Genomic DNA, 14920 nt, shown 5'->3' with positions numbered 1-14920 from the left:
AACCTGGCTTTTGCTGGTTGTCAAGAAAACAGAAGTATGATCTCTGCAGAGTCAACTAAAGTCAAAGTCAATAGAGGTGGTCAAGAAAGGAGGAAGAACCTGTGATCCAATGATTCTGTTGTATCTCTGGTTGTTCCTCCTTTCTATGGCCACATCTGCTTCTTGGGCTTCTTTGCTGGTTTCAACTTGCAACTGTAACCATTAGGTACATCTTCCTCTCTTCCCCCCCCCCTTATAAACACAGGAAAATCGAGAATCTATTCAACTGTTGATCATCAAAACCCTGAGCACACAAAACGCAGGTCAGGTCATGGGTAAAGCTGAAAGGAACAAATTATAATTGAGGAAACAGTACAAGTTGGTTGTAATAATAAAAATATTTCACGTCCCCTCAAAAAAAGGGTTGCAAAACCGTAATAGAGCAAAAACGCAGGAGGCCAAGGAGTAAAACGTGACCAATTGCTTTCCCTTAAGCCAAACACTCCTAAACTAGGAGACCCAAGAAGACGGCTTTAATCATCTAAGACCCTGGTTCTCAACCAGTGGGTCCCCAAAAGATGGGAAGTATTGGAAGCAAGCCTGTGCTGTCCATAATACTATAATCATTAGCGTCTGCAAGCTGGGAAGGACAGAGATCCTGAGAGTCAAGTTTTTGAATTCTCCATAACTGGTACTTTTATTTTTTCCTTCCCAACTGCTGCCACAGAGTCGCATTTGAGACAGACATGGGGGAAGCCACTGTTTGCCCCAAAATGAGGATACATGACCCCATACCCTGCCCCTCCCCTCGGTGGGTTCCTGCTGTGTGTAGTCAGGGGTCACCCTCCATAGTGTCCCCATCCTTTCTTATGCTGCGCCCCCGATATATCAGGCTTTCAGCTGTGAGTCTATAAAATACTGAGTGGAGTGGACCAACTCTCGACTTGATAACCCTGTGGGAACAACATTTTATCCTAGGACAAGCAGGCAGCATATTCTCACATATGGGTGAGGACAATCTGAAAAGTGAACTGTCACTTTAAGTTTTAAGAAACTTTGCCCGCACTGCGCATGCGTGAGGCTCACGGTATCTCAGTTCTTCGTTTTCTGCAGAGCGTGCATTTGCCTTCCCCTGCTAGAATGGTCTTTCTAGTTAAACAGTATATTAAGTTTTTAATAAATGTGAACATAAAACAAACATACTCTCTAGTATTTGAAATGACTAGAACTCTGGTTAATGATGTTTTCTGCGTGTCCTTCCCATGATCTCACGGGCTGCATAAAATGAGTGGCACGCTGCAGGTTGCTCACCTGTGCTTTAGCTAGTGCTGAAAAGAGAGACTGTCGTTGAATAGCTCCTGTAAGTTTTATAAATGCCAGCTAGATTGATGTCGAATTCTGCAAATGAATTAAAATACTGAGTGATATATCCCAAGTTTAAATGCTGTGCTTTTGTGTTAATGAGGCCTAAAGGCTCTGGTGTTTCTAAATTACGGACTTTTGTATTGATATGTAGATAAGACTGCATGAATGGGGGTCTATATGAGGAGCAAAATGTTGAAATGGGGCACATTAACGGAATGCTTCTGAGATGGGCGTGCAACTCAATTAGCTAATGAGCTGTTAACCATCAAGACTTGATGTTAAATGGCACCTGACTGCATAGTATTATAGAAGAAGGGCTCCTTTTACGAAGCCGCATTAGCGGTTTAACGCACGTAATAGCGTGCGCTAAACTGCTGGCCGTGCTAGACGCTAACGCCAGCATTGCGCTGGTGTTAGTTCTAGCTGCGTAGCGCGGGTTTAGTGCGTACTAAAAGGAGCCCTAAATGTTGCTTTATTGTACATTTCATGTCCCATTTAATGCAAAAGGTCAAAGCGGCTTTACAGAATTTATGCTTGTTTATTAACCTTTGATATTCCGCTAAATCTTTCACAAGTTCTCAGCGGATTACATAAAAATACAAATTACATCTTAAATGACCTATAAAAAGAACTGCTTTATGTATAGAAAAACCTGAACTCATTCACATTCAAGATACATTCATAATCTGAATTCACTCTCATAATCTAATCTCACTCACACACACAATTATAAATGTTAGTTGCCCATTCACCCTTCAAATTAATGAATAAGATCAACTCTGAAAGCTTCTTGAAAGAAATAGGTTTTCAGTCATTTTTAAAATACCTTCTAATTTAGTTCGCTACGAATGTCTTGTGGAAGAACGCTTTATTGCGTGTTGATTCCCATTCTGTCTTATGTACTGATGGCATAACTAATCTATTCTCTTGTTTCAAGTTTTATTAGGATTTTATATACCGCCTATCAAGGTTATCTAAGTGGTTTTACAATCAGGTGTCCGACCTGGTGTATAAGGGATGTTCAGAAGTAAGCAACGCCTTGTGTATTAAAAGCAATATCTTGAACCTAATTCTGTAACTTACCGGTAACCAATGGTATTGTAGATAAAGGGGAGTGATTCTATCAAATTTACTTTTATGCCCCAACAACTTAAGTGCCGCATATGAAAAGGAGCACCAGTAATAATGGGAAAGATATAACAACCGGTCATAATATCCATTCAGTTAAAACAAACAATAAATAAGTAAGAAAACTAAACCCTTGACTGAATACAATACCAGGCACTACTAGCATAGGAAATGCTTTCTGGAAGAAAGAAGTTTTCAATAATGCTCAGTCCGAATAGGAGGAGGAAGATCATTCCAAAATAAAGAGGCAATAAAAAAGATGCACTTTTGGTGCTGGAATCAAGGGACCTCAATGTGCTCAATTTGGTGCCGGGATTTACACCAGGTTTGAGCAGGTGCAAGTCTGCAAGTAGTCGGGCGCAGGGTTTTGGAAAAGTGTGATTAAGAAATCCTGATTTAGATTAGATGATTATTTAATGGGCGCAAGCCCTTTATAGAATGGCACTTGGCACTGATCCTTTTCGGCCTTTAAGTGATCAGTCTAAAATGCCTGCCCGTTCTGGGTGTAGATAAGATGACTTAATGTCTAAGGTTTGACGTTTCATTCCTGGAAGTAAAACATGGGAAGATGAAAATAGCCATTAAAAGAGGTATTTTTAACATAAGTGGTGTAAAAAAAAATGCAGTTTTATGCCCCATAGTTCTAGTAGGCTGAAAAGTAACCTACAGTAGCTGCTGCTCATGTGTTTCATTCAGCTGCAAAGGCCACCATCTGTCAATTTACTCTGCTTCCAGCAGGGTTCATACAGACTAAGCAGGAAAGCTCATCAGGAGCTGGGAGTCGACTGAGACGTCCAGAAGGCAAATAGGCCTCTATTGTGCGCCTGCAGCTCCACGTATGACCAGCGTTCAATAGCTGGACTCCTTTAACATATTTTGAAAATACTTGAAAAGTGAAAGAAACGCTACTCAACGTCATTTCCTTTCTCTATTTATGTTTTGGAATAGATTTTTGGTGATTACTACCATTTCCATCATCGTGCTGTTGTGAAGCGTTCGTTAACACCTCATCATTCCCGCCACATCAGATTACAGAGAGAACCGCAGGTAAGTGCACTTCAACAAAATTTCAGTAGTCATAAATGCATTATAAGTAAAACACAAAAGGACCATATTTGAAGGGGGAGTGTGTGTGGCACAGTGGTTAGAGCAAAAGCCTCAGCACCCTGAGGTTGTGAGTTCAAATCCCTGGGCAAGTCACTTAATCCCCCATTGCCCCAGTGTGAGCCCACTGGGACAGAGAGGGAAACATGCTCGAGTGCCTGAATGTAAACCACTTAGGCTATAAGTGGTCTATAAATAGTTCTTTTGAAGCTGCTTTTAAGTCCTAACTCCAGCCCACTTGTAAAGCTATCATTCCCCCCTTAGTCCCCTACCCATTCTTTTAGTCCCGTTTGTCTGTTATAATTACATTGAAAGCGTCTCTCGCATGTTTAATGGGTAGCGCTATAGGAATGATTAGTAGTAGTACCAGCATTCACGAGTGAAAACTGATTTCCGGAAGATGCTATTTACAGGTGGACGTGCCATGCTTACGTAGCAATTCAAGGGGTGTGAGTTGGCTGGGGCATGAGCAGTACTCGATCCACGCATAGGACTTCTTTCCGCTTCACTAGTGGAATACTTGTGTATCAGGATAAAGTTTTATGTTGGCTTTTACACCCACTCAACCACATGTATAGGTTTGTAAAAAAAAAAAAAAAATGCTTGTTTTGGGAGATGAGGGAATCTGTCCACTTCCTACTTACACGTGGAGCAAAATGGAGCAACAGCATGTGGGAGCTGCTGGTTTCATGCCGTTCGCTTTTTCAACATGTGTATTTGTAAAATGGCAGTGCCCGCTTCGCATGACAGCAAATACACACCCACTCAGGCGTGGTGTTTGCAAAGGGCGGTAGAGCAAGTTTTAATTAAATATAAGCATAAAACCATTTTCTCAACCTTGGTTGTGTGAAAAATAGGGTTTCACCTAACACTTGCTGACTGTGCCACCTGTCAGGCACATGTTCTTGGGTATTTAAAGCAATTCCAGCTTTTCAGTCAAGGCTCATTACTTTAAAAGGCATTTGACACGACTCTCCCTTTTAATTTTCCTCTTTTTTTTATTCCCTTTTACCTTTTGTTGTCTTCCTTACAATGCATTGTAAATCTTTCCTTCCCTTTATAGCCAAATTGTGTTAGGGTAAATCAACCATGATAAAACAGTCTGGTATGAAAAATCAGAACTAGCACTGATGTCAAACAATGGAATCTCCTCCCTGGCATCCTGAGGACCTGTTGTATGCATATGTCTTCCTCTGATGCTATGTGGAAGGCAGATGTTTAAAGAGGAATGTGAACTATGAATTATGCTCTTGATTCATTAATGACGGATGATATGTTTGGGTTAAATGTGTCTACTTAAAGTATCATTGTGAATGTTTTATGCAGTAAACCACTTAGTTATAGGTGGTTAAGAAATAAGTAAATAAATAGCCTGTTTGTCCTTATTGATTTTAAAATTTTTAACCCTTTTCATTGTAAACCACCTTAATAATGTTAATACAAAAATGGTGACATTCTTTCCTAACTTTCCCCTTTTAGAATCATTTTAATTATAGTATTTGATAATACTTAGTCAGCAAGCCATCTCTTTTTTTCCCACTGAGGCAAATAAATCTAATTACAATAATCATATTGAGATAAGATTACTATTTAGATCACTCCTAGATTGCTCTGCCTTTTTTTGTTGAACTGATCCCAGGGAATTAAACCCCTTTGTAATTACACCTATCATGGTAATTACCTCATTAAAAATGAATCAGGTGTGATACGGAGACATCTCATACTTTGTTTCTAATGGCATCTTAATTCTTCCTGTTAAAATCTTAGATGCTGGCTTAACTGTATTTTTAAAAATAATTTTCAATAAATGTACATTCATATGTTCCAGATCTTTCCAAAACAACTATTTATAAACTTTAAAAAGCCTATTGAATTTCCTTGTGAGAATTATTGTTCACACATGCAAGTGAGATTCATATTGTCTCACCTCTAAAATATTCAAAATAGATTAGATAGATTTGGGCCCTATCTATCCTTGCTGTTAAATTACATGATAACCGGAATAGAGCTAGCAAAATACAACATATGTACAGTACAGCACTTAACCTTTAGGGCTAGATGCACTAAAGTCAATCAGTAATATCGACCGGGTCGCTGTTGAATGACTGTGGACCAGCGATTGATGCGCTACAAATTTTGCATGCAAACCCCACAATCTGCTCTACTAAAAAAAAAGAAGAAAAAAGGCCCCACCCCCGTGCTAATGGCCCTTCCCACCAAAACCCCCCACCCCCACGGCAGCGAAAATGACAGGAGGGATGCCTACTCCCTCCTGCCTGGCCGAATACCCCCGTGCCATGCCCCCACCCGGTCCTAGACCCCCTGCGCCACTGACACCCCCCAACCATCCCCTACCCTTCCCCTTTACTCCCTCCCCAAAAAAGGCAGGGGTTTTAGCTAATTATAGGCCAGTAAGTCTGAATTCTGTGGTATGCAAATTAATGGAAACGGTTTTAAAATAGAGAATGGTGAAGTTTCTGGAATCCAGTGGATCACAGGACCAGAGGCAACATGGATTCACTAGAGGTAGGTCTTGTCAGATAAATCTGATCAATTTCTTTGACTGGGTGTCCAGAGAATTGGATAGAGGGAGTACGTTACATGTGGTGTATTTAGATTTTAGCAAAGCCTTTGACAGTGTACCACCACACAGACAGCTGATAAATAAACTGAGTGCTCTTTGTATGGGTCCTAAAGTGACAGAGGGTAGTGGTCAGTGGAGATTGCTCTGAGGAAAGAGATGTTATTAATGGTGTGCCTCAAGGTTCTCTTCTTGGACCTGTTCTTTTGACATTTTTAAAGAGCTGTCGGGTAAGATTTGCCTCTTTATGAATGATACCAAAATCTGTAATAGAGTAGACCCTCCCCCGGATGTCGTGAATGACATGAAGAAAGAGCTAGCGAAGCTTGAAGAATGGTCTGAAATTTGGCAGCTAAAATTTAATGCTAAGAAATGCAAGGTCATGCATTTGGACTGCAAAAAATCCAAAGGAACGGTACAGTTTAGGTGGCTAAGAACTTAAATTACGATAGAAGAGCGGGACTGGGGTGTGATTGTATGTGATGATCTTAAGGTGGCCCAACAGGTTGAAAAGGTGACAGCGAAAGCTAGAAGGATGCAAGGTTGCATAGGGAGAGGTATGGCCAGTAGGAAAAAGAAAGTATTGATGCCCCTGTATAAGACTCTGGTGAGACTTCATTTAGAATATTATATACAATTCTGGAGGCCGCACCTTCAAAAAGATATAAAAGGATGGAGTCTGTCCAGAGGAAGGCTACTAAAATGGTGTGTGGTCTTTGTGATAAGGCGTATGGGGACAGACTTAAAGATCTCAATCTGTATACTTTGGAGGAAAGGCGGGAGATATGATAGTCGTTTAAATTCAAAATACTAGAACAAATGTTATTCGCCAAGTGGTGGAAGTGCCCACAGAAAACCATTTACTCAAAAGTGGAGAAAAAGCCTCAACCATCAATAATATGCAGACGGCAACCCAATGAGTTTTTAAGCCTTTCTTATTCTGTATCATGGGCAAAAAACTCCACTCATCTCAAAATGTCATTTTCAAAAACAGGGAGACATTGAAATACCTACGTGGTGTAAATGCGCATGAGTCAGTCTCTTTCAATTGAAAGGAAGCTCTGGAATGAGAGGGCATGAGAGGTGATAGGTTCTGGAGTAATCAAAAGAAATACTTATTTACAGAAAGGGCGGTAGATGTGTGGAACAGTCTCCCGGAAGAAGTGGTAGAGACAGAGACTGTGTCTGAATTCAAGAAGGCGTGGGATCTCTCGGAGAGAGAAAGATAATGGTTGCTGCAGATGGGCAGACTAGATGGGCCATTAGGCCTTTATCTGCCATCATGATTCTATTCATGGCTGGATCGGAATATGGGCGATTGAGGGGAAAAACATGGTGAGCCATTTTGTGCATCAAGTCAATAAAAGTGATCTTCACTAAAACTGTTGACCCTAAGAACTGATTCTGTTTCCAGTATTTAGTTTTTCTCTATGGCCCCGATATCTGCTTTACCTTGAATGCCTGAATGTAAACATTGGGTAGGCTGGTCATGGAAAAGTTTCCTCTGAGCACTTGTTCATTCTGCCTAGGTTTGGCCTGTTGCTGGACAGTCCAGGGGAAAGTGCTGCTGATTGGTGGGAGTGGAGGGAGGGGCCAGGTACCCCTTAGATTTCCATCCCCACCCTATTATGCACAAGCTAGCGGACATTTTCACAGCAGTGATATGATGCACTGATATCCCATCTTCTGAAAACGTATGTTTGCATCTTCAGGTGATGCCAGTTTTCCTACAATTTTGTCTAGTATTTAAAAAGTATATGAAGTACTTTTAAAGAAAAAGGTCTGTCAGAAGGGTCTGGTGTGATGGCCCTGCACAAGTTGAAGGCTGAGAGTGGGAGGAGATACTATCCTTGGAGGAGATCCACCTGTTGCTGGAGGGGGAGATAGAGAGAGATAAGTGGGATCTGGACAGGGCTGATTTGGCTTACTGGGCCCTGAGAAAAATTGGAGTTGCATTATGATGGTCTTATGCATTCCACTTTTATGTGTTGTCACCAGAGTTTACATTTATACATAAATATAGCTAAGAAAACACAAGCTGATATTTTGATGAATCATAGCTTTTTTTCATAAAAATCTTCATTCCGAAAACTCCATTCTAATTATGAAAATACAAAAGTTGTACTGCCAAATCGGTTTCCCAATAAAAGAACAGCTGTTGAGTACTGTTGGTATCGCTGAGTATGAAACTGGTGAAGTGGGACAGAGCGTGATGTCGCTGGCTGTGGTTCCAGCATGTCTTTGGTCTGTGAAACCCTGTGCACTGCCAGATAAGCCATGTCAGCTGTGCATAGACGTCTCATGTCACCTCACACTTCACTTCCACTGGTATCTTTTAACTAGTTCTGCCTTCGTATCAGTCAGCAGTTGCAAAACTTAAAGAATTCATCCACTAATTTTACATTTTTTAATGCTAGGTTCTCTCTTAATGAAACTTTCCACAGATAACTTTCTAGTCTGAATTAGTCCAGTTTAGTGTGGGAAGTAATTCCGTCATATGGGCATTTTTTAAATACAGTTTCCTAGTTTTTAGAACATTTTAGCCAGGAATAGTGTCTGTGGGAACATTATAACTTTATGTCCATGGACCATTAGAGTTAGATTGGTGGGGGGGGGGGGGGGGGAGGGAGAGAAGAAGATTCATGTTCCTGGCATCTATCTTTTAGTGTGAATTTTTTCACACTAATTTTTTTCATTAGGCATAAAGTTGAAAAGCATTCCAGTTCATTCAAGTGCGTGATTTTTTTTAGATTAAATTGGTTTTTTTTAAATTAAATTGCTCCTTCAGTTTTTCTTTCCATCCACAAGTCTGCTTTGTTTTGCTTTTCTCTTTGTCATCAGGCTAGAATGGTGCTTCTCAACCCAGTCCTCAGGACACACTTAGCAGTCAGGTTCTCAGGATACCTGTCGTGCAGGGACATAGCCATGGGGTGGGCCTGACCCACCCAGTTTGGGCTCAGGCCCACCAACCCAGCAGCGGAGGACTTTGGATAATCTCTCTCCAGGTCGCAGGCAGTGGCTGCTGGTGGCTGACCCGGAAGTCTTCCCTCTAATGTGTTTGTATTTTGTGTCAGAGGGGAAGGCTTCCAGGTCAGCCATTGGCAGCATGTAGGAACTGCACTGCCAGTGACCTGGAGAAAAACACATAAGAAGAAATGCTGCTGCACGGGCTAGGTGGGGTGGGAAAGAGAAGCTGCTGCACAGAAAACTTTATGCCTGCCCAAAATTGGCTGTCTGGCTATGCCACGGCTGCTGTGACTATGCATGAGATAAATTAGCAAATCATTTCATGCATATTCATTGTGGATATCCTGAAATTTGACTGATTAGGTATGTTCCGAGGTCTGGGATGAGATCCCCTGGACTAGAAGGAAGCCATGGAGGTTAGATTAGGTGCTGCATGAAAAGATCAACTGCCCTAATAGGTTAGTGGAAAGGTGGTGGTCCAGACTTAGGATTCCTTGGTACCACTGTGTGAGGGGAGGGAAGGAAGAGTGGGGCAGGAGGGTCCTGGAATAGCAGGGATTTGAAATTTAAGCAGCAGTAGCTCTTTGTGGAGGCAAGAAGCAAAGAAGATGAGACTTGCCTAGAAATGTTATAGCCTCCAAAGCAAGTCTCATTAAGATCCCTTGTTTTTATTCTGCAGAGATAATAGTGTATAAAGCTTTAATCTTCTAATTGGCTACATCTGAAGTCAATGGAAGTAACTGCAGTGCTTGACTGTTGTCATAAGGCATCGCACCAACATGTCAAATTTCACATAAAATGAAGACTGAGGCCAGGATTCTCAAAAACCCACGTTAAAAAGCGACGGTCTGCTAACGACGGAATCTAAAAACCCGAGAGCATTCTTAAAAAATCACGCATGCAAATGAGGCCAGTGGACAGCAGCAAAAATTTGCTAAATTTGCATGTACCCATCGGTGGTGATAGCAATGGGCACATGCGCAGAAAAATGCTGTTAATGTCATAGGAGGGGCCTTAGACTTCTAGGCCAATCAGAACCTCAGGTCCCTTGCCGATGCATCCCTAGATGCACCGGTGAGGGTAATTCCCATTTTAGATAATGCAGCAGCAGCTGGGAGGAGGGTGTCCACATCCCTCTGGCTCATCTTTTGAGGTAAGGGGGAGATGGGGGAAGGGGTCATTACTAAATGGGTCACAGCGGGTTGTTTAGTGCAGCAGGAGAGACTGGGCATCTCTCCCACTACATCACAACACAGGGCTTTCTAGCAGTCTCTGACACTGACCGGCATCCTTGGACCAGTCGTTTGGTTTTGGTTTTTTGTTGCCAAAAGCCGATGCTGCTTTTTGAAAATGGTTCGGCATTTTTAAGAATCCACCGTAGGGCTCATTTCAATGTTGAAGAGCGCATTTGCATGTCAGTTTTGGAGACTGCTAGAACCTCGCTAAAGAGAGAGAGAATCCCTTTTGATAATCCGCCGTTTAACCGAGTACAGTCTAAATCGCCAGAAAACAGTTTAGCGACGGCGTTAAACTTTTGAGAATCTTGCCCTCAGTGAGGGAATTTGTTTTCTTTACAAGATAGGGTGGGAGCTTTAATGAAAGCATGCTCCTTGGTGGAGAAATGGCATGATCTGGGAACCCTCGTTTTAAGTTCTTATGATCGAAAACCTTTCAGAAATTACTTGGTAAGCCTAAAATCTGTGAGTGAAAATTGTTGAATAGCAAATATTAATAGTATTTAAATCACAGTATGAAATTTCTTTTGTTAAATTAGCATTTTTGTATTATTATTTTTTTAAAATCCCTAAATGTAACCCATTAAAACTTTAGAAAAATATACCAAATGTCTGTTGTATCATTCCCTGCGTGAAAAATTCCTTAACCCCTATTTGTTATAATTAGATTGTAAACTCTTATCGAGCAGGGATAGTTTCTTACATGTTCAATGTACATCACTGCGTGTGTCTGGCCTAGAAAGAGAAAATGGGTAGACAGGTCAAGTCTTGCAGTGGTTCATCTGCCATTTTGTTATGTTCAATCTGGTATCCCGCAAAATCCTCATAAATCAGAATTCAAGGAGGGCTAGAAGTAGCACAATATCACATAGATCTCTGTATCAGAGTAAACATGTTACACAGTTTTTAATTTATATTTCTTTTATACAAGGCGGATTACATTACATACATAATTAAAAAATACACGAGAAATTTCCCCTTTTACCAAAACGCACTAGCATCTAGTGCCGGCTGCAGCGGTAACAGGTCCGATGCTGATAGGAATTCTATGAGCATCAGTGCTGTTACCACCGCGGCTGGCACTAAAAAAAATGCTAGCATAGCTTTGTAAAGGAGGGGGTTAAATATACAGCACATACCACAAGAAATGCATCTCAATCAGTTTTGCAAAAGGAAGGTGAGCTGATTACCAGTCAAACCCACAAATGTCTGCATCATTAAGAGGCATATTTCATCTGGCATAGAAAAGACATCGCTTCGACAGTTTCTTAAATTGGCACAAATCTTTCTGCTGTTGCTTATACACTGCAAGCTTGTTCCACTCCGTCAGTCCACCGCAAGAGAAAACACTTTTCCTTAATGTCTCATGCTGTAAAATTTTATAAGATGAAATAACCAGGTCGAAATGACCTGCAGAACACAGTAACCTAGATGGACCATATGGCAAATATACAGGCAATGATCGCTTCAAACTCAAGCCATCAACCTGATATTCCAGTGTCAAACCATCGAGATGCTACTTTGCAGTTACATGTTCAAATCGATGAATCCTACACAATAGACATTGTACATATTACATAAAATGATCAACTGTACAGGCAGTTTAGAATAATACATCAAAAATAGCATCTGATTATTAACATTATCTTAATTCCAAGCATCTTGTATTATGCATAGGTAGGTGTATTTTCTAGACTAAATGTGACCTTTAAGTGTGCGTACAACTCATGTGGACTTGGCAGCATTTAAACAGTGTCATCGTTGATGGCAATAAATGTCCTTTGAAGCCGAAGCATTTTTAATCTGTCATACTTTATTCTTGCTGTTGCTTCCTTTGGAACAGTAAATATGTTGGAAATCTTAAAATTAAAGACCTTGCAACATAACTAGGCTCCTGATTTAGGGCTAGATTCACTAAGCCCACAGATCGGATCCAATCCGTTGAACGATCCGATCCATGGGCGGGGGCTGATTCATGAAGCGTCCTCATGCAAATGAGGATGCTCGGAATCACGCCCCCAATCAACTGCAGGGATCACTGAATAGCGATCCTGACACATGCGCAGGCCATCTGTAGATGGTCTGCACATGCTTACAGAGCAGTGACCTTTTTTTTTAACTTTACTTTTGACTATAGCGAGCCTGTGGTATTAACCTTTAAACCCGTGGGCTTGCACTGCAGGGGAAGGCCAGGAGAGTTGGGATAGAAGAAGGGTGGCGATCAGATCAGAGAGCAGGAGAGTTGGGCATAGAGAGAGAGCTGGAAAGTCGAGCAGAAGAGTCGGGGCAGAAGCAGGGCAGCGATTGGGGCAGAGAGAGAGAGCTGCAAAGTCGGGGCAGGGAGAGCAGGAGAGTCGGGCAGAAGCAGGGCCATGATCGGGACAGAAGCAGGGTGGCGATCGGGGCAGACGCAGGGCAGCGATCAGGGCAAAGAACAGGAAAGTAGGGGCAGAGAGTAGTAGATGCAGTTGGAAACGACGTGAGCAACTGGTCTCCAGCAGTCGCTTGTTTCTTGATCGGCCAGCCCACTTGGTTTTTGGTTAATGAATCACTGCCTGCCTACTTTACATGCTGTTTCCCCTCATTTGAACGTGCAGATTGGATCAGATTGGAGGATAAACGACCACGAGGTTAGTGAATTGAGTCGGATGGAAATCGGGTCAAAAGTGGTCGGGACTTGATCGGTGGGCTTAATGAATCTAACAAAGGCTTTTTATACAGTACATATTAACTTTTCTCTTACAAAATAAAAAAATTTAGGAATTGGACATACAGATGAAGCGCAGAATAATAGTCATCGGGGATTCCATGCTGAGGGGTACCGAGGGACCAATTTGCAGACCGGATATGCAATCTAGGGAGGTCTGCTGTCTGCCTGGAGCCAGGATACGAGATGTCTCCGCCGGTCTGGATAGACTACTCACGCCCTGAGACCACTTTCCTATGCTTCTTGTCCACATAGGAACCAACGACACTGCCAGGAACACACCGGAGACCATCACCAGAGACTTTGGAGCACTGGGTGAGAGGCTGAAGCGGACAGGAGCGCAGGTGGTTTTCTCATCGATCCTCCCAGTTAGAGGCAAGGGAAGAGCCAGAGATGAACATATCCTGAGGACGAATGAGTGGCTACAGGGATGGTGCCGGGATATGAACTTCGGATTCCTAAACCATGGGGAAGTGCTACAAGGACTTCAGGGACCAGACGAACTCCATCTGACCAGTAGGGGTAAGAACGTCGTCGGACACCGACTAGCCCGCCTGCTTCACAGGGCTTTAAACTAGGTAAGTTGGGGGAGGGTACCCATTCACATATTAGTGCAGAAATAAATTATCCTGATGAGGTGAGTCGAAACTCTGCTTCCATGTCCAAGGTAAGTACCCACATTGCAAACAGTTCTTTAGAAGTCACACCGACTCGAGTACGATACACCTCACAGGGACTTAGCAAACACAAGATATGGAGGGCCATGTATGTCAATGCACACAGTTTAGGTAACAAAATTCTAGAATTGGAGGCTGAAATAAGGAATGCCGACCTAGATGTGGTGGCAATATCTGAAACTTGGTTCACGGACTCACATGGGTGGGATATGGCTATACCGGGCTACAATCTACTTCGTCAGGACAGAGAGGGCAGGTTAGGAGGGGGGGTAGCTCTATACATTAAAGAGGACATCAAAACCACCAGGATCACAGATGTCAAGTACACCGGGGACTCCCTCTGGGTAAACCTGGCAAGAGGCAGAGAAAATGCCTGTATCTAGGTGTGGTATACAGACCCCCAAGACAACTGGAAGACATGGACGCAGAATTAATTGAAGACATAGAGAATATCACTCTACGAGGAGAAGCTGTACTGCTAGGGGACTTCAATATGCCTGATACAGACTGGAACTCATTTTCAGCGACAACCAGCGGTAGCAGGAGGCTCTTAACCTCCATAAAGGGAGCACATCTCAAACAAATGGTAACAGAGCCCACTAGGGCCCAGGTGATCCTCGACCTGGTACTCACAAATGGGGAAAGCGTCTCAGAGGTCTCAGTAGGAGATACGCTAGCCTCCAGCGACCACAACATAGTATGGTTCAACCTTAGGAAAGGCTTCCCTAGATCAAACACGAAAACAAAGGTACTCAATTTCCGGGGCACAGACTTCGCACGCATGGGAGATTTCGTCCATCGGATGCTGCAGGACCAAGCGGAGACCGATGATGTAGAAGCTAAGTGGTTAACACTGAAATCAACCATACATGAAGCAACTAGCCGTTTCATAAAATCAGTAAATAAACGACAAAGAAACAATAAACCCCAATGGTTCACCGCGGAGATCTCGCACCTCATTAAGGAAAAGAAAAAAGCGTTTCTCTCCTACAAGCGCACGGAGAAAAGAGAGGCAAAGGTAGAATTTAGGACCAAGTCTACAGCGGTCAAAATGGCAGTTAGGGAGGTAAAACTTTGAGTGTAAGAAATTCTGGCAAAAAACATTAAAAAGGGGGACAAATCCTTCTTCAGGTATATTAGTGACAGAAAAAGGAACACAGGCGGGATAGTACGCCTT

The 14920-nt window shown here is 42.4% G+C and overlaps 1 protein-coding gene across 3 annotated transcripts in view; it reads left to right on the top strand.

The window, feature by feature from the left end:
• Window positions 1–14920, top strand: part of FURIN (furin, paired basic amino acid cleaving enzyme) — a 296800-nt gene that overhangs the window by 138744 nt on the left and 143136 nt on the right. For all 3 annotated transcript variants that reach the window (XM_033920626.1, XM_033920628.1, XM_033920625.1), the window contains one exon: window positions 3421–3519. In XM_033920626.1, coding sequence (XP_033776517.1) covers window positions 3421–3519 — 99 coding nt within the window. The remainder of the gene's footprint in view (window positions 1–3420; window positions 3520–14920) is intronic.

The sequence above is a fragment of the Geotrypetes seraphini genome, chromosome 14, assembly GCF_902459505.1.
Source record: "Geotrypetes seraphini chromosome 14, aGeoSer1.1, whole genome shotgun sequence".
NCBI lineage: Eukaryota > Metazoa > Chordata > Amphibia > Gymnophiona > Dermophiidae > Geotrypetes > Geotrypetes seraphini.
This window is presented reverse-complemented; position numbering and strand designations above follow the sequence as displayed.